The sequence below is a fragment of the Orcinus orca genome, chromosome 15 (assembly GCF_937001465.1).
Source record: "Orcinus orca chromosome 15, mOrcOrc1.1, whole genome shotgun sequence".
In the NCBI taxonomy this organism is placed as follows: Eukaryota; Metazoa; Chordata; class Mammalia; order Artiodactyla; family Delphinidae; genus Orcinus; species Orcinus orca.
Window position 1 is genome coordinate 70,649,106 of NC_064573.1, and position 23,608 is coordinate 70,672,713.

General features: G+C 52.0%; 1 protein-coding gene across 7 annotated transcripts in view; it reads right to left on the reverse strand.

Annotated features, from left to right (window-relative positions):
* KIAA1671 (KIAA1671 ortholog) overlaps positions 1–23,608 on the reverse strand; it is a 186,043-nt gene that overhangs the window by 104,438 nt on the left and 57,997 nt on the right. For 6 of the 7 annotated variants that reach the window (XR_007471639.1, XM_033412878.2, XM_033412875.2 and 3 more), the window contains exons 4-6: positions 22,548–22,635; positions 16,097–18,871; positions 7,290–7,415 (exon numbers count right to left, since the gene is read on the reverse strand). Coding sequence is in view for 6 of the 7 variants with exons in the window: in XM_033412878.2 (XP_033268769.2) it covers positions 7,290–7,415; positions 16,097–18,871; positions 22,548–22,635 (2,989 nt within the window). In the remaining variant the exon portion in view is untranslated. The remainder of the gene's footprint in view (positions 1–7,289; positions 7,416–16,096; positions 18,872–22,547; positions 22,636–23,608) is intronic. The other variant, XM_049697805.1, reaches the window with a different exon arrangement.

Consider the following 23,608-nt stretch of genomic DNA (forward strand, 5'->3'; position numbering starts at 1 on the left):
TGTTGTGGCCTCTCCCGTTGCGGAGCACAGGCTCCGGACGCGCAGGCTCGGCGGCCATGGCTCACGGGCCCAGCCACTCCGCGGCATGTGGGATCTTCCCGGACCAGGGCACGAACCCGTGTCCCCTGCATCGGCAGGCGGACTCTCAACCACTGCGCCACCAGGGAAGCCCTGGTCATTTGCATTTTAAGACCTAGGAAATGAAAACTTTCTGGTCTGGCTGGTTTTAATCCAGAAAAGGAACTTTAATCAGCTGAGATATAAATTACTCCATTCTTCTCCAGCCCTTTGGACTCAACAGTGAAAGACAAGAAGCCATTAACAAATGAAATTAGCCACCTGTCAGAGGATTCCGGGGCCTCCTAAGAGCCCAGCTCGCTGTCCAGATCCTCACCACTCAGCTCCGCGTCACGCTCCTAGAGCTGGTCCATCATTCGGACTCACCCAGGCAGAAGGAGTCACTCTGGCCACTGGGCCAGCTCCCTCCCGGCCTGTTCCTTCCACCTCAGCCTTCCTTCCCTTCCCTGAAGCCTGCTCCCCAGCAGACTGGGGGCCTTGGAGGGCGGGGACTGTGTCCTCCAATCCCTGAAGCCCAGTGCCCAGCACACATCTCACATCACAGCACACAGATGCTGGGTAGATTTTCTCTCTTGTCCTGTATCCCGGTTTGGAGGCCCCAGGCTCCCTTGACAAGGAAGCCAGACTGTACTAAACGTTGCTATTTGGTTTTTGTTGTCGTTGTTGTTTGGCTGCACCCCGCAGCTTGCAGGATCCTAGTTCCCCAACCAGAGATTGAACCCATGGCCCCTGCAGTGGAAGTGCGGAGTCCCGACCACTGGACCACCACGGAATTCCCGACAATGCTATCTGAACGACCAATGGCCATTTCCAACGTGGCCAACTTCCAGCGTGGAACACTGACTTTTCCAGACCCTCTTGCTGCTAGCAGTGGCCGTGTGACCCATTACTGCCCTCTGGGAGGGTGCTCCAGGGAGAGCTGTTGCTTTCTTGCAAACTCAGCTGACATGGCCCCTCTGGCTTCCCACTTCTTCCCACCTGAAAGTGGACCGAATGGCTGGAAAAGTGACAGCCACCTTGGGACCACGAGGCACGAAGCAGGAGGGAAAGCCCAAGAGACTCTCAGAGGTGTTGACCTAAGTCAGCCGCTGCCCACCTCCAGATATCTTGCTGCATGAGGCAAATTAGGCCTTTCAATTAAGCCAGTGAGCCACGTTCCTGGTACAGTTCAGCATGACGTGGACACAGGCCCAACTTCATATGTGGGAACACCAAGCAACACAGTATGGGGAGGAGAATTCACATCCCCAGCAAATAAAAAGCTGTCATATCTTTATGTACAACTTGCTGGTGTTTTTTTTTTTTTTTTTGCGGCATGCGGGCCTCTCACTGCTGCAGCCCCTCCCGCCGCGGAGCACAGGCTCCGGATGCTCAGGCCCAGCGGCCATGGCTCACGGGCCCAGCCGCTCCGCGGCATGTGGGATCCCCCCGGACCGGGGCACGAACCCGTGTACCCTGCATCGGCAGGCGGACTCCCAACCACTGCGCCACCAGGGAAGCCCTGTACAACTTGTTTTTTAAGCACAATCTTTGATGAGTTCTTTCTAGCAGTTCATATATGGTTTTCCATTTTGCTTTTATTTCCTTCTCTTTTGACAGCCCAGTCAACCAACTGAAATTCAAAGAGAACCTCTAACCAGGACCACTGATGTCTCCATTTTGGGGCCACGTCAAGAGTTCCCTCTTATCTCAAGTTGATCGCACTCACAAGAATTACTATTCTTGTCATTAGAATTCAAAAAAATGTGCCCCCATTCTGCAGTCATTATAATAAAGTTATCAGGCTCAGAGTGGATATATGTGTATGTATAACTGATTCACTATGCTGTACACCTGAAACTAACACAACATTGTAAAGCAACTATACGCCAATAAAATTTTTTTTAAAAAAGAGAGAGATCATAAAAAGGAAAAAAATAAAGTTATCAGGTTCAAATGCTTTCCAAGCTTCAGGGATTGCCCTGGCTGATCCCTGTCCAAAGATGACAGCATGACGACAGAGCTGCCAGGAGGTGTGCCGCTGCTCAAAGGCAAGAACCACTGGTTCATCAGCAGGAGGTGTGGGAAAGTCTGAACTCAGGATTAAAACACACACGGCGGGGGGGGGGGGGGGGGGGGGCGGGGTCCAGGAATGACTTCCAGGCCACCTCCTGGACCCCGCATGACACTCAGGAACAGAACACAGTTTCACACCCCCCAACCTGGCCCACGTTGCCCCCCCGCCACCAGGGGCAAACCACTTCTTCCCAGCCCACACCCATCTGTCAAACGCCTGTTCATCTTTGAAGACTTAAAACAATTGTCCCTCCTCTGTGAGACCTCCCCAGATGCAGAGATATACTCCCTAATTTTGGGGGGGGGGGCTTGGAACCATGAGCAAACTGAATGAGGGAATGCAGGTGAAGCACGCGACAGGGCGCCCGGCACACACAGTAAGGGCTCAGTGAACCGGAGCCATTAGAACCCATGGCAGGTATTTACTTACCTTCTTATCCACCTGTGTCTTATTCATAACATGCAGATAAACATTTGTCAAAAGAAAGACTGGGGCGCTTCCCTGGTGGCGCAGTGGTTGCGAGTCCGGCTGCCGATGCAGGGGACACGGGTTCGTGCCCCGGTCCGGGAAGATCCCACGTGCCGCGGAGCGGCTGGGCCCGTGAGCCATGGCCGCTGAGCCTGCACGTCCGGAGCCTGTGCTCCGCAACGGGAGAGGCCACAACAGTGAGAGGCCCGCGTACCGCAAAAAAAAAAAAAAGAAAAGAAAGACTGAACCCCCGAAATGTTCCATCTCAGCCCAACTGGGCTGGTCACTGACCCCCCGACACGCCTCTCGCTTCACCTCACCTCCATGCCTTTGCATGCGTTGTTCCTACTTCCTGAGCGCCCGCCTTCACCTAACTATGCCCTCCCGGGCCACCTCCAGGCCCGCCTGGACTGTGGACCCGAGGAAACTGAGTGCTCTCCAGGGCCCCCTCACTCAGGGCCTGGCACAAAGTAGGCCCACGAGGGGGTGAACTCGTCACTAGATGAGCCACCAAATGCTGACTGACGGGTTTGGGGATTTGGGAGAACATTCTTGAGGTTACCAGAGGCCCATCTGCCACATCGCAGGGAAGCCCCAGAGCCAGTGAATCTGTGCCTTCACGGTCACGGGAGGGGCCTCTGGGGTGAACCATGACCCAAGGTCATGGTCCACGACTGAGTCACCGTGTTCTACGATCCCAGCACGAGTGCAAGCCAAAGGCTCACTTTACGAGGAAAAGAGGGTGTGCCCATCCACCACCACCCCTGGATGGGGGAGGGAGAAGGCTGGGCGCAGGACTAGGACCCGCCACACAGACCGGAGGTCCTAAGGACGGCCCTGAAAGGAGCGGGGGAGCAGAGAGAGCAGAGAGCACCGGCCAGGGACTCCAAACTCCAGTCCCAGCCCAGCCTGGCTGCCGTGGGACCCCCCGGACAGAACACCTCCCCTCCCCTGCCCTCCGTTTCCTCAACGGCAAAAAAACTCCTAAGAGAGGGGACAACTTCCCGTTCCATCAGCAGCTCTTTGAGAGAATATAGGGGAAAAAAACAGCTGACAGCAAATCATAATTAACAACACAGTGGGACTTCCGTGGTGGCGCAGCGGTTAAGAATCCGCCTGACAATGCAGGGGACACGGGATCGAGCCCTGGTCCGGGAAGATCCCACATGCCGCGGAGCAACTAAGCCCGTGCGCCACAACTACTGACCCTGCGCTCTAGAGCCCGCGAGCCACAACTACTGAGCCTGTGTGTCACAACTACTGAAGCCCGCGCGCCTAGAGCCCATGCTCCACAACAAGAGAAGCCACCGCAATGAGAAGCCCGCACACCGCAACGAAGAGCAGCCCCCGCTCCCCGCAACTAGAGAAAGCCTACGTGTAGCAACAAAGACCCAACGCAGCCAAAAATAAATAAATTTATTAAAAAAAAAACCCAAACAAAAACACAGTAACATTTATCAGGCAGTTACTCTCCATCAGCACTTTATAAGCATCATCTCTTTTCAGCCCCATCCTCCTACCACACGATGAGGTAGACTCAGACCTTGGGAGAGGCACTTACTGGCTCTGAGCCTCAGTTTTCCCACCTGTAAAATGGGGATAAACTAGTATCTACGCCACCCAGTAAGCACTGTGGTGGGCACTGTGGTGGGCACTGTTATTCCTGCAATCCACCACTTTACAGAGGAAAAAAAGAGAGGCGCGGAGTGCTAAACTCACTCGTTTGCCACCTCTATGAAGCGGCCGGGTGGAACCGGTCTGACCTCATGCTCAGGGTCTGACCAGCTGGGGGTGGGCAGGGCTCTGCAGATCAGCAGGGCATCAGCCCCAGTGGGTCCCAGGCACCCTTCGGAGGGTGGCCAACCCTGTGCTGGACAAATATCACATTCTCAGCCCCGGGGATTGGTTGGCTGTCTTGTTTCCTTGTGAGCGATGCCCCAGGCACTGCAGGCCCAAGGGCAGAGAGGGGCTGGCAGAGTGGTCCCAGGCCAAAAGCACAGGCCTGAGGCAGAAGGGGCCCAGGGCTAAGGCTGGAGGCGAAACAGGCCCAGTATGCATTCCAGCTCCCCCGTTTGCTAACTGTGTGGCCTCGGGCAAGTGGCTTAACCTCTCTGAGACTCGGTATCCTCCTCTGCAAAAGGGGATTCATATTCCCTAACATGAGTGGGGAGTGGGGACTGACAAGGCCTGGAGCACAGACTCAAAAAAGGGAGATGAACCTGAATCTCAATTGGAAGTCAACAGTACAAAGTCATCAATCAAAACAGTGACGGGAGTAACGGCGGATGGCATTTATCCACTAGTGAATGAATCCTCAAACGTACCACGGAGTATAAAACACAGGACTGACCACCTCCTACCTCCAGAGGGGTAGGAGCAGCTGGCAGGGTCAAGGGCTCAGGACCCCAGGTCTCACCTGCAGGGTTGCTCTGCCTACATCAGGCCCTCTCTCGGGGCCTCAGTTTCCCCATTCATAATGAGAGAGTTGGACTAGGAGAGAAAAAAGGGAGACGACAGGAGGAGGGGGAGTTAGGAGGAGGAGGGGGCAAGGGAGGTGGAAGAGAAGGAGAGGAAAAGGAAAGCAGGAACAGTGATCCCCGCAGCCAAGGCATTAACTGGGAATTTACTCTCCTGAGGGCTGAGTGACCTCATTTACTGCTCACAAAAATACTCTGGAGGCCACTTAGGACCAGCCTCATTTTACAGAAGCAAAAACTGAGGCTCAGTGGGGTCCATCAGACCACTTGCCTGAGGTCACAGAGTGCCAGAGTCAGAACTTGAACCTACTTCTTTCAGCCTCCAGAGCCCCAATGCTGAGGTCCCCCCAGACAGGCTTTTGGAGCCATCAGAAAGTGAGCTGAACACCATCACCCCCTGGTGGCCACTACCTGGAATTGCAGGTGTCAGTCCTGAAAGCAGGGAACCGAGGTCTGGGGCCCCAGCTCTGTCTTGCTCAGGCTCAGTACCCCAACCCGTCCACCTCTGCGGGAGAGGTGATCAAGCAGGCAGTAATGAGGCAGGGGCCTTGGGGGCCAGAAGGAGGGAGCCACCTGACGACTCCATGGACAAAAGCTCCTCAGTGACAGAGGGAGAAAGGGGAGGGGCCAGCAAGCAGAGACTGTAAAAAGACAGGGTTTGAATGCTCTTCGCTCCATGGCCTTTGTCTTCTCTCTCCCTCTCTCTCTCTCTCTCTCACACACACACACTCACACACACACACACACACACACACACACACACACACACACACAATCAGATAAGCTGAGTCAGTGCCTGAGAGGGAATGGAGACAAGGGTGAGAAAGAAATCGGTGGCTGAGATCTGGACACTTGAGGAATTTTCCAGGGCTTCTCAGCCAACGTTTGAGTCCCTGCATGGGAGCTGTCACCCCCAGCCCCACAGTCAGGCCTTTTCACTCTCCCATCAGGTCTCGGCAAGAAGCCGGCCAGGGGCAGTGTCTTCACCCATTTTACAGGAGGAGACCGAGGTTTAGGTAACTGAAGTCTCTTGCCCGTGGCCATAAAGCTAGACGGAATGGACCTCAGGCTTCAATGCTGCAGGAGCCCACGTCTCAGAGACGTGAGACCGGGCACAGACAACCACCGAAATGCATGCAGCCTTGCACTCAGAATGATCTCAGGCACAGAGCTGGTGTTGCCTCATTAAAAAAGGCTTATCTCAGATGTCCCCACGTGGGGCCCAGGGCCCGGGAGGAAATGCAGAGCTCAGATCTCCCAGGATCATGGAGCAAAAGTGAAAAGAAAAAAAAACAGAAAAGAAAATCACGGAAATTCAGATGTGGTAAAGCCCTGGAACCCAGCTGGGGACACTGAGGCTCCAGGGAAGGGGGCTCCCCTGGGGTCCTGCCGCCTCATTTACCTACTTGCTTCCACAAGTGAGGAAACAGGCTGAGAGGGAGGAAGTGCTGGCTGAGGAGACAGAGCTCAGTGACAGCCAAAAGGACACTCAAAAACAAGAATAGTAACAACAATGATAATAATAATGGTAACGTAACACTTATTAAAGTGTTTACCGTGTACCTGGGACCAAGCTAAACACTTCTCGAATTATCTTATCTGAACCCCACATCAGCCCTGTGAAGTAGATGCTATTACTACCCCCATTTTACAGATGAGGAAACTGAGGCCGGGCGCCCATCTGCATGCACAGCTAGGATGTGAACCCAGGCGATCCGGCCCCAGAAGCAGCTTAACTCCACCTTCCTCCTGTCATCACCACACTGTCGATCACTGTCTGAATTACCATGTGCTGGGCCCCACGCAATCCTACTCCATCCTCCCAGCGGCGCAAAAGAAGCAGGAATCACAGCCCCGTTCTCTTGGTGAACAAACTGAGGTGCACAGAAATTAATAAAAACTGCTCAAAGAGTCTGAGAGGAGACAGTGCTGGGATTTGAACCCAGGGCACTCGGACCCCAGCATGTGTTCTCCTCACTGCTCCACGGCAAGCAGCAGGGGCTACCCCTCCACAAGGGGCCAAAAACCCACGAGGGGAGAAGGCTTCCCCAGCAGAGCCACCAAACACCCTCCACGTCATGAACCACGGCACAGCCAGACAACACCAGGCTCCCGGACAGTCACCTGCCTGTCCCCGTCCCCCGCAGGCCCTGAGGCCAGCCTGGGACATTCCCAACTGCGTCCACTCTGGCCACGCCAGCACCACTCACCACCAAGGGCCCGCTCCTCTTGTCCTTGCAGGAGCTGTGGCTTCTCCGGGGGCCCGCGGCCACAGGGATCACCTGCCAGAGCAGCGGCTCGTTGTCCTGGAGGGCAAACTCCCTCCCCGGCGGCACCTGAGGCACAGGACGCAAGAAGAGGACTTTACTGGGGCTTCCCTATTTGCAGGAAGAATATGTTACACTGAGAGAGTCCATTCTGCCTAAAAGGGCAAAGAAGAAAATTAAAGCACCAGATGCTCCATCCCCCACCCCGCACCATCCCATGGCAGGCAGTCCACCTCAATGAACGGGGGTAATATGTAGGATCAGCGGGTCTGGGTTCAGCCCAGCCTCAGCCACTTAGTAACTGTGTGACCTCAGCTGTGTGCCTTAACCTCTCTGAGCCTTGACCATGTGGGGAAAGACCCCCTAATAATCGTCCTCAGTTCAGGGATGGACCAGCCCATGGAAAGCGTGTGACTCAGTGCTGCCACCAGGGGGCAGACGTGCGTGAGACCTGGGTGCCTGGTTGGCTTCACCTTAGTCTCCCCCATGCCTGGCATGTGGGGAGCCCTCCGTAAATGTCAGCCTGCCTCATCACTGCCACTGGCAACTTTGGCGACCTCATTTTAGACATCTTTCCATGCATCCAAACACATGTGCACATATACAGAGAAATGGTACATGAATACAACGGAGTAGGTGTGCTGGTATGAATCCTGTTATTTTTATAGATAAGGGGATACAGTCACAAGCCAGGAAACACAGGACTCTAGAATGTGGATTTTACATACCTCACACTTCCCCTGCCCAGAGAGGGAAGGCATCTGCTTAAGAACACACAGCATGAGTGAGGAGCATGGCTTGATTCCCGATCCCTTGCCTCACAGCCTCTTTTCTGATGCCTTATGAGGCGCTCTGGTTCTCCTCTGACCTCCCTGGCTATTCCTTCTGAGGCTCCCTGCATCTCAGAGGGACATGTGAAAGTGTGACCCAGGCCAGCCATGCAGCCTCCTCTTCCACATCACTCCCTTGGGGTTTCTTATCACACCCCATGGCTTAAGTAAATCCGGTGTACACATGGACGAGTCCGGATTCTGTCTCTCTGTGTTGGGACTCCAGACTTGCAGATCCCATTGCCCACTTACCATCTATAGTCACTGCTCACACTGGTCTGAGACCTCATGTGCCCAAAACAGGCCTCTCCATTCCTCCCCTCTAATCTTGTCCCTGTCACCAGCTGGGTAGGCCAAGACCCTCGGGTCACCCTCTGTCTCCTCTTTCTCTCCGTCCCATCAACAAAGTTGACACTGCCTTCAAAACATGCTGCAAACCTCACATCATATACCAACATCGACTCAAAACAGATCAAAGGCCTAAATGTCAGAGCCAAAGGAGAAAACTCTTAGAAGAAAATATAGGCTTATATCTTCATGACCTTCATGGATTAGGCAAGGGTTTCTTACATAGGACACCAGAAGCTCAAGCAACAAAAGACAAGTAAGCTAGACTACATCAAAATGAAAGACTTTGATGCTTCAAAGGGCACCATTAAGAAAGTGAAAAGTGGGACTTCCCTGGTGGCGCAGTGGTCGGGAATCCGCCTGCCAATGCAGGGGACACAGGTTCGATCCCTGGTCCAGGAAGATCCCACATGCCGCGGAGCAACTAAGCCCATGCACCACAACTACTGAGCCCGCGTGCCACAACTACTGAAGCCCACACGCCAAGAGCCTGTGCTCCACAGCAAGAGAAGCCATTGAAATGAGACCGCACATCGCGAAGGGTAGCCCCTGCTCACTGCAACTAGAGAAAGCCCGTGTGCAGCAACAAGACCCAACGCAGCCAGAAGTTAATTAATTAATTAATTGATTAATTTTAAAAAAGTGAAAAGACAACCCACAGAATGGGAGAACATTCCTGCAGATCATTATGTCTCATAAGGCACTTGTATCCAGAATGTACAAAGAATAATTACAGCTCAATAATAAAATAACAAACGAATCTAAAAATGGACAAAGGATCTGAATAGACATTACTCCAAAAAAGTACACAAATGGCCAATAAGCACGTTAAAAGATGCTCAACAGGAAAGGCAAATCAAGACCACAATGATCATTTTGCAATATATACAAATACTGAATCATCATGCTGTACATCAGAAACTGATATAACATTACATGTCAATTATATCTCAATTTAAAAAAAAACCACCATGAGATATCACTTCACACTCACTAGGATGGCTAGAATCAGAAAGACAGATGATAGCAAATGTTGGCTAGGAGGCAGAAAAATTAGAACTCTCATACACTGCTGGTGGGAATGCAAAATGGTGCAGCTGCTTTGGAAAACAGTCTGACAGCCCCACGAAGGTGAAACCTGGAGTTATCACCATGTGACCCAGCAATGCCACTCCCAGGTATATAGCCAAAGAAATGAAAGCATAAAAAGCTTGTGCAGGAATGTTCATACCACCTTCCTCCATAATAGCTAAAGAGTGGAAACAACCCAAATGCCCATCACCGATGAATGGATAAATAAAATGGGGTGCATCTATACTGCAGAATATTATTCGGCCATAAAAAGGAATGAACTACTAATATATGCTACAATACGGATGGACCTTGAAAACTTTATGCTAAGTGAAAGAGGTCAGTCACAAAGGACCACATCGTGTGATTTCATTTATATGAAATGTCCAGAATAGGCAAATCTATAGAGACAGAAAGTAGATGAATGGTTGCCTGGGCCTGGAGGGTATTAGGAGAACAGGAAGTGACTAGTCAGTGGGTACAGGGCTTTCTGGGGGATGAAGAAGATATTTTAAAATTGAATGTGATTATGGTTGCAGAACTCTGTGAATATACTAAAAGCCACTGAATTAACTGTACACTTTAAATGGGTGAACTGCACGGGCCATGAGTTTATATCTCAGTAAAGCTGTTACCACCTCCCAAAAAGTGCTGCTAACCCCTCCACAGCCACCACCCTGGTGCAAGCCCTGTCACCTGTCTGGAGACCATGGCAGCCTCCTCACAGGCCTCCCTGCTTCCACCCTCACCCAGAGGGCAGCCAGGGGTCTCTCTGAGACACAGATGGTGGCAGCAGCTCAGAACCCTTTGCTAGCTCCCTTACGCTCTGGGCCCTCCTCCCCTCCCCAGCTCAGCTCTGGCCAGCATCCCAGGGCCCACTGGGGTCCCTCCAGCATCCCCAGGACCAGCTCATCTCCATGCTGGGGCATCTTCACTCGCTGCTTCTGCCTCTTCCCCGCAGATCCCGGCCTGTCTGGGGTGCTCCCATCATTCACATGGCATCTGTCAAGTCCCTTCCCATGAGACCACCCCTTAGAGAAAGGGGGTGACAGGGAGGTTACTCTATCTCCCCAGGACTTAAACCACTCTCTGCATGATCCCACTCACTCACTCTGCTTGCCCATCTGGACCAGCCCTGCCTGCTAGAACACTCTGTGATTATGCGAGGCTCTCCATCTGGGCTGAGCAATACCACGGCCATGGGCCACTTGTGGCTTTTTTTTTTTTTTTTTTTTTTTTTTGTGGTACGCGGGCCCCTCACTGTTGTGGCCTCTCCCGTTGCGGAGCACAGGCTCCAGACGCACTGGCTCAGCGGTCGTGGCTCACGGGCCTAGCCGCTCCGCGGCACGTGGGATCTTCCCGGACCGGGGCACGAACCCGTGTCCCCTGCATCAGCAGGCAGACTCTCTGCGCCATCAGGGAAGCCCCACTTCTGGCTTTTGAGCACTTGGATGTGTCCAGTGCGCCGAAGAAACTGAATTTTGGATCTTACTTAATTTTAACTAATTTAAATGGAAAGACACACACGTGGCTAGTGGCTGCCGTATTGGACAGCACAACCTGATACAGTGGACTGAGCCCTCCCAGCAGCCCTGGTGCCCAGAACAGGGCCTGACACCAGACTCGTACACTTATTCGACGTGTGAAGAGATGAAGGTTGACCCTAAGTGCATCCCTCTGACTTCCACAAACCTTCTCCACATCAGGCCCTGGGCCAGGCACTTGACTATATGTTACTTTGTGATAAATCTCCAGCAAGTCCATGAGGCAAGCAGGATTCCCATTCTACAGGTGAGGAAACTGAGGCTCAGAGAGGTCTGGCAAGGTGCCCAGAGCCACACAGCTGGTAAGTCACAAAGCTAGGTCTGCCCAGTGCCAGGTCTGCCCCATTTGCAGTCCAGGGCTGTTTCCAGGAAGAAATCAAATCATGAAAGTACGAAGTGTTCATCTTCCTAATGAAGAATTCTTTTTCCAAAAGGAAAGTGGTGGAACTTCAGCCAGCAGGTTATAGGAAGGAAATACAGATGGCCTCACACACAAGTGACAAGATGGAGGGCACTCACTGGGAGCATGAGCCCCAGAAGTTTGATAACCCAGCTGGCTGGCAAGGCTGAGGGAAGACGGGGCCCTGTCATCACTAGGGAGGATGTGAACTGGTACAGCTCCACTGCACGGCACGCTGGCAGTCCTGCAAAATCACAGCCCCTTTCCCCCGTGGAAGGGCAATCGCCATTCTGAACCCACAGATACACCTGCACATACCTGGTCTGTAAATAGTAAAAGGTGGGAAATATCATCCACCTCTACCATGCAGCAGTTAAAAACAATGAGGACGCTCGCTGTCTGCGGGCTGACTGCAAAAGTTCTCGAAGAGGCTTTATACAAAAAAAAAAAAAAAAAAAAAAGGCAGGTAGCAGATCTGTGGGTTCAGCATTGACCCTCCACCCAAGAATCCCCAGGGGAGCTTTTAAAACTGACAAAGGCAGGCCCCACCCCAGAGACTTCAGCCAAATTGGTCTGGGGGGAAGCCCCTGCACTGCTGTCTTTTAGGACTTACCCATAGGCAACCAAAGTTTCAACCACTCTTAGAGAACGCTCACTTTTATGGAAAAGGGAAGGAAAAACAAGACTTAACGTATTCACATTTGCTTGTATTTTCGGAAAGAAACTCTAAAAGAATTTGGGGAGAAAAGAATATGATTACGGGATGAGGAGGAAACGGGAGGGATGGAGAATGAGAGGTCTGGGGGAATTTTTACTTTATAAGTATTTTTGGAGCCATGTGAAAATATTCTCTCTTGAAATGAAAATAAATCATTTGATGAAATGAAATACTATAATTGGGGCTGGGACAAAGTTCTGATAAATGTTAAGTGAAAAAGAAAGAAAGAGTGAGAACGAAGGGAAGAGAGGAAAGGAGGGAGGGAGGGAGGAATAACTTTAACTGCAATCACACCCCATGTGGGGCACATGAGCAGAATTGGCTGTCGATCAAGAAATCCTCACCCAAGGAAGCAGAGATGCACCTCAAGATGCTCAATGAAGCCCTAGAACTCACATCAACCCAAACGTCCATCCACAAAAGTCTGGATAAAAAAAGCTTGGGCTCAGTCCCATAATGAAATACTTTGCAACCATTAAAAATAATAAGGTGATTATATATGCACTTTTTTTTCCTGTTAAAGTTTTAAAGCAAGTTATCTGGGTGTATATCTGAAAAAAAAATTAACTCAGAAAGATCCATGCACCCCAATGATCACAGCAGCATTATTTATAGTTGCCAAGGTATGGAATGTAATGTCCATCACAGGTGAATGGGTAAAGAAGATGTGGTGCGCGTGTGCGTACCACACACACGCTGGAGTATTACCTGGCCATTAAAGAGAACGAAAGCTTGCCATGTGCAGCGGCACGGACGGATTTGGAGGGCATTATGCTAGGTGAAGTAAGTCAGAGAGAGAGAGACACATACTCTATGGTATCATATGGGGAATCCAAAAACTACAACAAGCTAGTGAATGTAATAAAGAAGGAGACTCACAGACACAGAGAACAAACTCACGGTTACCAGTGGGGCATGGGGGGAAGGGGCAACACAAGCATGAGGCGGCAGGGAGGTACCAACCATTGGGTGTAAACAGGCTCGAGGATGTACTGTATAACAAGGGGAATATAGCCAATATTTTGTAATAACTGTAAATGGAAAGTAATCTTTAAAAATTTTACAAAACATTTTTTAAAAAGTTTAAATACACGACAGAGAAAACAAAGCAAGTTGTGAGACTTTCTGAAGAATGCTGCCATGTTTCCACAGAAAAGTATGCATTTACCTATCTGTGTCTGGGCCAGGGTGCCCCAGCCTCAGATCTACATACATTTGGGGCTCCATGATTCTCTGTGTTGGGGGCTGCGCTGTAGGATGTTGTGGAGTACCCCTGGTCTCCACCCAGTAGATGCCAGGAGCAAACTCTTCCCTGGTTACGACAACAAAAAACATCTCAAACTTTGCCAAATGCGCCCTGGCAGCAAAGCTGCCCATGGCCGAGAACAACCAACAGGTCTGGAGGGGCGGGTCCCAGTGCACCAGAGGGTCCTCATTCGGGGGAGCTTTCCATCCTAAACCATATGTTTCAATAATATTTTAAATTGCACCCAAGCATTCACTACTTCTGCAATAAGAAAAATACAACAATTATAAATCAATACATATGCGATGGGTAAGCCACTCTGGAGTGCAGGCAAGACTCCAAGAAGATCAAAAACTGTAACAGTGGCTGCATCTGGGGGACGGGAAAGGAAAGGGGTCCGGGGGGACATTTTTATATACATGTTATACACTCTTGTAAGGTTTGAATTTTCAACAACCAACATTTTTTACTTCTGTTTTGCTCTTATTTATTTTTTAAAGGTCCAGAACCAAAGATCTTTGGGCAGGAGAGAAGAGAAACGGGGAGCTGTTCCAAAGCTTCCCAGTCCCCTTTGTGAGAAAACAGATCCCCTGACAATGAGCGCTCCTGGGGCCTCGGCACCGCGGGCGGGCGTCCAAGGCCGGGCTGGGGTGGCCCCTCCACGAGGCCCCGAGTCTCCTGCTGCCGGCGGGCCCCTCAGCCAGGTGCTGGCACACAGATGCAGTGTCACATTTCCATGGCCTCCTCCCTCTCTCGCTTCCCCATAACAACAGCCTGGAGCTGGGGGGTGGGGGGTGGGCGGGGGGTAGGTGAAACCCTTCCTGGAGGCGCATCTGCGGAGCCCGCTGCCTGCCTGACCCATGCTGGGCACTTTACCTCCTCTCCGCCTGGTAGCAGCGCCTCAAGGAAGGAATCCCCGTTAACTCCTAACTCCAGAGAGGGGGAAACTGAGGCTCGGGGAGGCCAAGTGCCTGCTCTGCACACAGCTGAGCCGGTGAGCGGCAGAGCAGAGATTCCAACACAAGCCTGAATGTGGTCATCGGAAGACACGTGGGTTCAAAGTCTGCTTCCACCACTTGCATGCCCTGAACCTTAGGTGAATTCTCCTATCACTTAATTTCCACAACATCCCTTTCTAGGTTGGCTGGGGGGTGACAGGAAGGGCCCCGTAGTCAGTTACCACACTGGCCCCAGGGCATGCCATTTTTTTCCCCACCTCTGAACCTTTGCCCATGCTGTGCTCCTACCAAGAATGCCCTCACCTCCTCTAATCATCCCATCCGAATTCATATCCATCTCTCAAGGGTGGGCTCAGGACAGGGCCTCCTCCGGGATGTCTCCCTGGGCCTCTTCTCCAGCGCCTCACTCTGCACCACATCCTTTTCTGGCCGTCAATCACCGTGTCCCACCTCCACACAGAGATCAAAAGCTTCCTGAGGGCTGACTCCATGCCTCAGATTTCTTCCCCACCTTCATGATCTCTCATTCCACTGAAAGCTCGGGTATCGGGCCAGACCTAGGTGCAAACACTGGCTATGCCACTTGGTGCTTTGTGACTTGGGATAAGTTACTGAACCTCTCTGAGCCTCAGTTTTTTCCATCTGAACAAGGTGATCATACCTGCAGCAGACATTGTGGGTGCCCTGCCCACCACTCAAGTACACGCCAATGCTGCGTGAGGATTTTCCTCTCCACCACGGAGCACGGCCCCAGCCAGGTCAGAGGAGTCTGAACGGTGAAAGCCCCAGACACAGCCTCAGGCAAGGACAGAGGGGAACTAGGAAACAAATACTCCAGGTCCCCTCCCCCTTGGGCAGGACCACCCAGAGGTGAGCTGTGCTGCTCCCCAGGGGTCTCCAGTGAGAACGAGCCTCAGGTGCCCACACCTTCATCACCTGCTTCCCTTCCCTGACTCACTTCTCCTCCCCACACCGGCTCCTCAGGGGGTCACCTCCTAAAACAACTTGCAGGGGGCTGCTTCTATAGGAACACAAACCACGACAATCCCTCTCGTGTGGACTGTCCCGAGGCTCATGTGAGCTCGCTCATTCAACAAACACTTCTTGAATGTTCACGAAACATCAAGCAGGATGCTGGATGCTGGGGATACAATGATGAACGTGATGCAGCATCCTGGAATACAGCAGGTGCTCAATAAATGACACCTATTGTGATCATTCTAGCCCAGAGGTTTAAAACTGGTAGCCCACAGGCTGTATAGTGCCAGCAGACAAGTTCTGTTTGGACTAAGCAGCATTTTTTTAGTACTCTGTCCTCATTTCATAATGGGGGGAGGGGATTACGGACAAAAATCTGGATCTTTCCGGTTCTCTTGATAAATCAGATCTGCCATCTCAATGCCACCTTCCTCACTTGTCAAGAACCAGCTGGGGCTGCGCAGCGGTTGCCCCCTTCCGATAAGGCGTGGGCTCTCCATTTGCCACAAGCCCCACCACTCCCTAGTGTCTCACACCCAGCCTGACTCCACTCATTTCCATACTCACCTGGCCTACCCACGTGGGTCCTGAGTTTGAGACCCCTGGCCTGCATGTTTAACAACGTTTGACAAAACTGCAACATGGTTTGTACTCACCTTTTGACTGTCTCGATTCCCCGACTCCTGCTGACAGAGCCCCGTCTTGATGTCTTTGGCCTCTGAACTCTCCCTAGGGAGGCTGGGCCTCCCTTTGGGCTGCTCTTGCCTCCTCTCTCTGGCTTCCTGCATGATGAACAGGCCCTCTCGGATTTTGAGAGGGGGGCCTTTCTCCGAGTGGGCCCTCTTGACATCCAGCAGTGACCTTCCACAGTCCCATGGGTGGTTGCCCCATTGGGTCACACTGCCCTCCTCTCCCCTCCCGAGGGATTTCCTTGGGAGCCCTTTCTTCTGGTCAGTGGGGGAGGACCTGGGTGGCACGGTGGCCCCGCTGCCCAGATCCTCCCAGGAGGTGGTGGGCTTTGACTCAGCCGGGGAATGCGGGCACTTTGCACTGTGATGTTTACTGATGAAGGCCTTTTTCTCATCCTCGGTGACCCCCGAGCCTTTTTTCCTGGGACCTGCAGGGCCAGAAGAGGCCCCTGGATATTTCTCAGGAGGAGCTGAGTGCGGCAGAGCCCACAGAGGAGGGCTGACCTTGGTGTTCGTGGCTGCCTCCAGGGTCTCTGCCAGTTGCTTGCCCGAACCGGGGGTAGGACTGGGGTTTGTTTCGGCAAAACTGGCTTGTTTCCGGGGCCCCTCAATTTCAGGGCCCTCCTTCAGGCTCCTCCGTCTCCGATCCACCTCGCCTTGCTGGCCAGGCCTCTCGGGATTCGAGCCTCTGGGCTCTGTGGGCGGTCCCCCCACCAGCTCCTGAGCCTCCCTGGGGCCTGCGGCCGGCTGTCTCTGGTACTCGGCCATCAGGGCGTCAATGTCGAGGACACTGGACCTGTAACCATCCTTGATTTTACCTGGGAACGTCTCGCTGACCACCTCCGTCTTCCTTCTGAGCAGGAGATGGGTGGCTTTCGGGTGACTTTTGAGAGCCGGAGGTGTTTTGGGAGCACCACGGGGGGACGTCTTGTTCCCACGGTCCTTCCAGTCGCTGTGAAAACCAACGCTGTCTTCCGGTCCCCGACGAACCCATAAAGCATCGTCATCGGAGATTCTCTCGCTGGGAGGACCCAGAATCCTCTCCCCAAGAGACGCTGGCCTCGGAGTCTTTGGAAAGCTTGCGCGGTCATGCTCTCTGCCTGGAGCCTGGTTTTTACTGCCCATGGTCTCCAGCAGCTCTTCATGGTTCAGAGAAACCAAGGTAGATGTTAAAAGATGAGGCGATGGAGGTGGGGCTATTTTTCTAGAATGTTCCATCAAGTTTTCGGACCTGGGCTTAACAATGCTCTTTGCTTTTTGAGTGTCGGGAATCTGATACGTCACTGCAAAAAAGGTCGCCTTGGGTTCCACAGATGACCCTTGCTTTGCTGCTGAAAGAACCTGTGACACGCCCGGGTTCCCCTGCTGGGGCTCCTCCCAACCGTGGGCTAGTTGGAGTTTTCCTAAGGCACCTGCGGTGTGGGTCAAATGACCCGTCCGTCTCTGCTCTGCCTTGGAAGAGTGCTCTGGGGCCAGTAAGCTGAATTCATCGAACTTCGCGTCATGGGGTAACGTCCGCCGCCTCCACCTCTCCATCCTCTGGTCGCTGGGGCTCACCTTCCGCATCCTGGCTTCGGGCTCCGGCACCCGGGCCGGCCTCGCTCCACCCTGGCCGCCAGCCACGGCGAGGGGCCCCTTCTGCAGTAGCACGTCTGCCTGTGGCCGGGCTCGGAAGTCAGAGGCCTCGCCCTTAGCCCTGGAAGGAGGCTCCAGAGGGCCCCCCTGGGGGGCACCCCTTTCCCCTGGCTTTCTTCCGGCCCCTTCGATCCCCTGGTGCTGGGCCTCCTGGATGGCAGCCTGGATGGTCCTCGCAGAGGTGGCCTCGGGGCTTGGTTCCGAGCCTCTCTCTTCACTGACCCCCACAGCGGCTTTCTGCCAGTTGATAGTCACCCCACCTGTCCATCTGGGTGACAGACAATTGCCTCCAGACGTGTCCTTTAGCTCTCGGTGGAACTCAGGCTTTGGCCCGCTGACCTCACGCGTCCCTCGAGCTTCCCAGATCAGACTGGCCCTTTGGACGGACCCCACCTGGCCTTCCAGCCTGCGCTCGGGGTCAGCAGGGGTCACGGCAGGGGCCACCTCCTGGGACAGTGAGAGCCGAGACTGGCTGCTCCGGAGCGTCACAGCCTTCTCCTCGGGCGCCGTGGGGATGGCCTCGCTGTGCGCACGCTCCCCGACCGCGTGCACGATGTCATACCTGGGCTCGACCCTCTCGGATGCGGGAGGGCTTTCCAAGAGCTTGAGGCAGGGGTTATTACTGCACTTGTCGCCCACAGGGTATCTTCCCAGGACGGAAGACGTATGATGCTGTTTGGGCTCACCGTTGGAGAAGGCGGTCCACCCAGATTTCTTTGGGTCGGGATTTTCCAACCACTCTTTCTTCAGGTATGTGGTTTGCGGGAAAGAGCTTCTCGACCCAAGGAACCTGGATCTGAGCTCCAAGACATCGGCCGTGTCCCTGGGGGTCATGGCTGCGGGACAGTGTCCTGATAGGTCAGCCACGGTGTGCTTCTCCACGTGATGTTCGAACACTGTGGCCCACACGGTCTGGAAGCTTCTGTCATCATCCGGGGTGCTGGCGGAAGGGCTCAGAGGCCCCACCACACTTTCGCTCCAACCGCTGCCAGGGACTTGGTCAGAACTGTCTTTCCACTCTGTCTGCCTGGATTTCTCCCGGGGCGTCGCAGGCTTCCAGGGGCTTCTTGGGACAGATGCTCCGTCCACACCATGCCCTTCCTTCTGCTGTGGAAAAAAAAAAAAAATCCGATTTAAGTTAAAGGGTTTGAAATGGAGGGAATTCCCTGGTGGTTCAGTGGTTAGGATTCCAGCCTTCCATTGCCAGGGCCCCGGGTTCGATCCCTCGTCAGAGAACTAAGATCCCACAAGTCGTGCAGTGCAGCCAAAAAAAAACGTCGGGGGGCAGTTTGAAATGGAAAGAAAGAGATGAGGTGATTGAAATAGCTGCTTTTATTGATTGATTGATTGATTGATTGATTGATGTATTTATTTTTGGTTGCGTTGGGTCTTCCTTGTCGCGTGCAGGCTTTCTCTAGTTGCGGCGAGCGGGGGCTACTCTTCGTTGCGGTGCGCGGGCTTCTCATTTTGGTGGCTTCTCTTGTTGCAGAGCACGGGCTCTAGGTGCGTGGGCTTCAGCAGTTGTGGCACATGGGTTCAGTAGTTGTGACTCGCGGGCTCTAGAGCGCAGGCTCAGTGGTTGTGGCGCACGGGCTTAGTTGCTCCGCGGCATGTGGGATCTTCCCTGACCAGGGCTCGAACCCATGTTCCCTGCATTGTCAGGTGGATTCTTAACCACTGCGCCACCAGGGAAGCCCTGAAATAGCTGCTTTTAAAATCACAGCAGTGAGACACCATAAAATCTTACAGACTGAACATAGCCAGTGTGGGTGAGGATGTGGTGAAACGGCCACTCTCAGACACGGCCACTCTCAGACACTGTTGGTGAGAAGATAAATGGGCATGATTCTTGGGCAACTCAGTATCTCTCTCATGATTTTAGGACACTCATTTCCTTTTATCTGGCCGATTTCCTCCCAGGATTCTTGCTTTGCTCACGTGCACTAGTCTATGTGAACAAGAAAGTTCATACAGCACTGTTTGTGAAACGAAAGAACACAGAAACAACCTAAATGCCCATCTGAAGGGCACTGGCTAAATAAATTCTGAAATATTCAAACAATTGAATACCACACAGGCACTTGGATCCACAGAAGTGGGGGCAGGTCCCAATGTCCTAACGTCTAAGAACACACAAAATGTCGTGCTGGTGGAAGAAAAGCAGGATGAGGAACTATATATTTATAATAAATTACCATTTTAAAAAACTACATGTGTACATGTGTATAAATATGTACGTGAGTACATAAACAGTGGAGAAAAGATAACAATCAAACTGGGAGTGAAGGGCTTCCCTGGTGGTGCAGTGGTGAGGAATCCGCCTGCCAATGCAGGGGACATGGGTTCAAGCCCTGGTCAGGGAAGATCCCACATGCCGTGGAGCAACTACGCCCGTGTGCCACAACTACTGAGCCTGCGCTCTAGAGCCCGTGAGCCACAACTACTGAGCCCACGAGCCACAACTACTGAACCCACGTGCCACAACTACTGACGCCCGCACGCCTGGAGCCCGTGCTCTGCAACAAGAGAAGCCACCACAATGAGAGGCCCGTGCACCGCAACAAAGAGTAGCCCCCACTTGCCACAACTAGAGGAAGCCTGTGTGCAGCAACAAATAGCCAATGCAGCCAGAAATAAATAAATAAAATAAATTAATTAAAAAAAAAAACTGTGGGTGAAGGAGTGAGGGTAGGAAGAAGAAATGAGGAAGAGAACATCATCTTTTAATCCTACACATTTTAGTTCTGTTGGGTTTTTATACTATTCATGTATTAGTGCTTAGTCATATCTAAAATTTTTCTTTTCTCTTAGAAAAAGGTCTACTTCAAGAAGTTACACAAAGATTTAACCATACGACCCACCAATTCCATTCCTGAGTATACACCCAAAAGAACTGAAAACAGGTGTTCAGACAAAAACTTGTATACCAATGTCCGCAGCAGCATTATTCACAATCGCCAAAAGCTGGAAACTCAAATGTCCGTCAGTGGATGAATGGATAAACAGAAAGCGGTATATCCATGCAATGGAATGTTATTCATCCATAAAAAAGAATGCAGTACTGATACATGCTATAACATGGATGAGCCTTGAAAGCATGATGCTAAGTGAAGGAAGTCAGACACAAGAGGCCGCATACATGATTCCACTTGTATGGAATACCCAGAATAGGCAAGCCTACAGAGACAGAAAGCAGATTCACGGTTGCCGGGCTGGAGGTGGGGGATGAGGAGTGACTGGATAAGGGGTTTCCATTTGGGGAAAACTAAAGGATCTTAGTTCCCTGACCAGGGATCGAACCTGCGTCCCCCGCAATGGAAGTGCAGAGTCTCAACCGCTGGACTGCCAGGGAAGTCCCTCTCTACCATTTTTAAAGAAATGACTCAGAAGATCCAAGGATAAAAACAGGGCTAACCGCCCACCCCAGGAGTGGTGGGCACTGTCATTCAGAGCCAGTTCACCTTTGTTAGGGGTTTATGATGGGAGGGGTTCAAATGGGCTTGGAACCAAGCTCTGGTGTTTAAAACTCTGTATAATTTTCTTAAAAAGTAAAACTATGTGATCCAGCCATTCCACACCTAGGTATTTATCCAAGAGAAAACAAAACAGATGTCCCTACAGAGCCTTGCCCACAGATGTTCACAGAAGCTTTATTTGCGATGGCCCCAAACTGGAAACAACCCAAATGCCCATCAAGGGCTGAATGGATAAGCCAACTGTGGGCTACCCATACAACGGAGTACTACTCGGCAATAAAAAGGATGGGCTATTGACACACATGAGGAAGCTCAAAATAATGATTCTGAGTGAAAGAAGCCGGACCGAGAAAAGAGCACTGGTTGCATTTCTATAACAATCTAGAAGATGCGAATGAATCTACAGTAACTGAAAGCAGATGAGTGGTTGCTCTGGGGGGTCACAGAGAAGAAACTTGCATGTGCTGGAAATGTCCACTGTCTTTATTGTGATGAAAGTTTCAACAGGTGTACAAAGATGTCAAAGCTCACCTGCTTATATGCTTTAAACATGTCCAGTTTACTGTATGTCAATTATACCTCAGTGAAGCTGTTTAACAAAAACTGAAACTGCAGAAAGCATCAACCGCAAACCCGTTATACCTAGCAGTTATTTTATGAGCTTTTTAAATTAAACAGACTAAATGGGGACTTCCCTGGTGGTCCACTGGGTAAGACTCCATGCTCCCAATGCAGGGGACCCAGGTTCGATCCCTGGTCAGGGAACTAGATCCCGCACGCATGCTGCAACTAAGAGTCTGCACGCTGCAACGAAGATGCCGTGTGCCACAGCTAAGATCCAGCACAGGCAAGATAAATACATATTTAAGAAAACAGACTAAACGAAAATATGTTTTAAGCAATTTAAGTGATGGTAACTCTCCTCCTTTTTCTTCGTCTAGGTGACACATCAGGGTGGGGAAAGAAGCAGGGACCATAATGGGGGAAAATTGAGGGGCTTTCTATGAACATTTTTACATCTTCATTAATTTCTTAATAAAGCAGACATTCTTACACAGGAAAGCCATGTCCCTCCTCCCATTTGCACAGACAAAAAGAAATGCCTGACGATTATATTTGCAACGGGGAATCACACAGCCCATCATACCGGAAGGGACTTTAAAAGTCCCAACATTAAAGGAAAAAAATGTCTTAACAGTTCATGAGAGGTTTCTGATTCTTTCCTGGGCCCTGGAGATCATAAAAGCCCTTTTTCCAATAAGTACAACTACCTGCTGGGGAAAAGGACGCGCCAAGCGGCTCCTTACCTTTTCCCTGGGTTCTTTAGGCAGCTCACTGCTCGGCTCAGAACACTTCTCACATGTGACTTCGTTGCTTGAAGCTGCACTTGAAAACCTGGCACAGAGATCCAAGTTACTTGTACAGGGACCGGCAGCTGTGGCTCCCTCCAGCCCGCACCCCGTAACTAGCTCAGGAACCCAGGGGTGAAACCAGCACTGAGATCATCAAAGCAACACTGCCCAATTTCCTCCGAGAAGGGACATGTCCTTTGCAGTTGCCAAACCCCTCCGGCCCAGTGGGGACAGCCTACCTTAAACACAGCATCATCGGGGTAGCAGGAGCCCCAGGCTTGGGTGAAGAGACCTGGGTGCTAGTCCCAGCTCTCCTGCCTCCCCACTGAGGGAGCTTGGGTCAGGCTTGCGACCTCACTCATAAAACGGGGATAATTAACACCTCCTCATCGTCTTTTGTAGGGCGGATAAGAGGCTACCCAAGGCCCTAATAGCTACGTGAAGTCGTTTAGAGAAGAGTGAAGATGCCCCAGGAGGGATAATTAATGGTTGTAACCTCACAATAGCAGCCCCACCGCAGACCGACCACGGGGGCTGTGGGCAGTCGGGGAATGTGTCGGGGCACGGGCCTGCCTCTGCCTCTCCGAGTGACCTGGGCCCAGTCATTATCCCTCTCTGGGCCTGTTTCCCCACTGTAATGGGAAGAGGGAGAAAGGGGAGCTCTGGAGCTACACTTTTTCCATCTCTGAAGAGTTCTCTGGAGCGGACGCTGAAAGATTAGCTCAGGGCTGGGGGCTGCAGAGAAGAGGGAGGTGAAAGAAATCAAACTGCTTAAACTTGACCCACACGCATCAGTCCAAGGTCTGCCTCCTGGGAGGCGTGAGGCTGTGCATGAGTTGTTTCTAAGCCCAGAGCCCTGGTTTCCCCTCCTGTCAGATGGGAATAACCCGAGACACTGGGGGATGCAGAGAGGGAAGGTGCGTGAGGTCCCCGACATGGGTGCCCCTTTCTCTGTTTTCTGGGGTTTTTTAAATTTTTTTTATTATTATTATTTTGCCACGCTGTGCAGCTTGAGG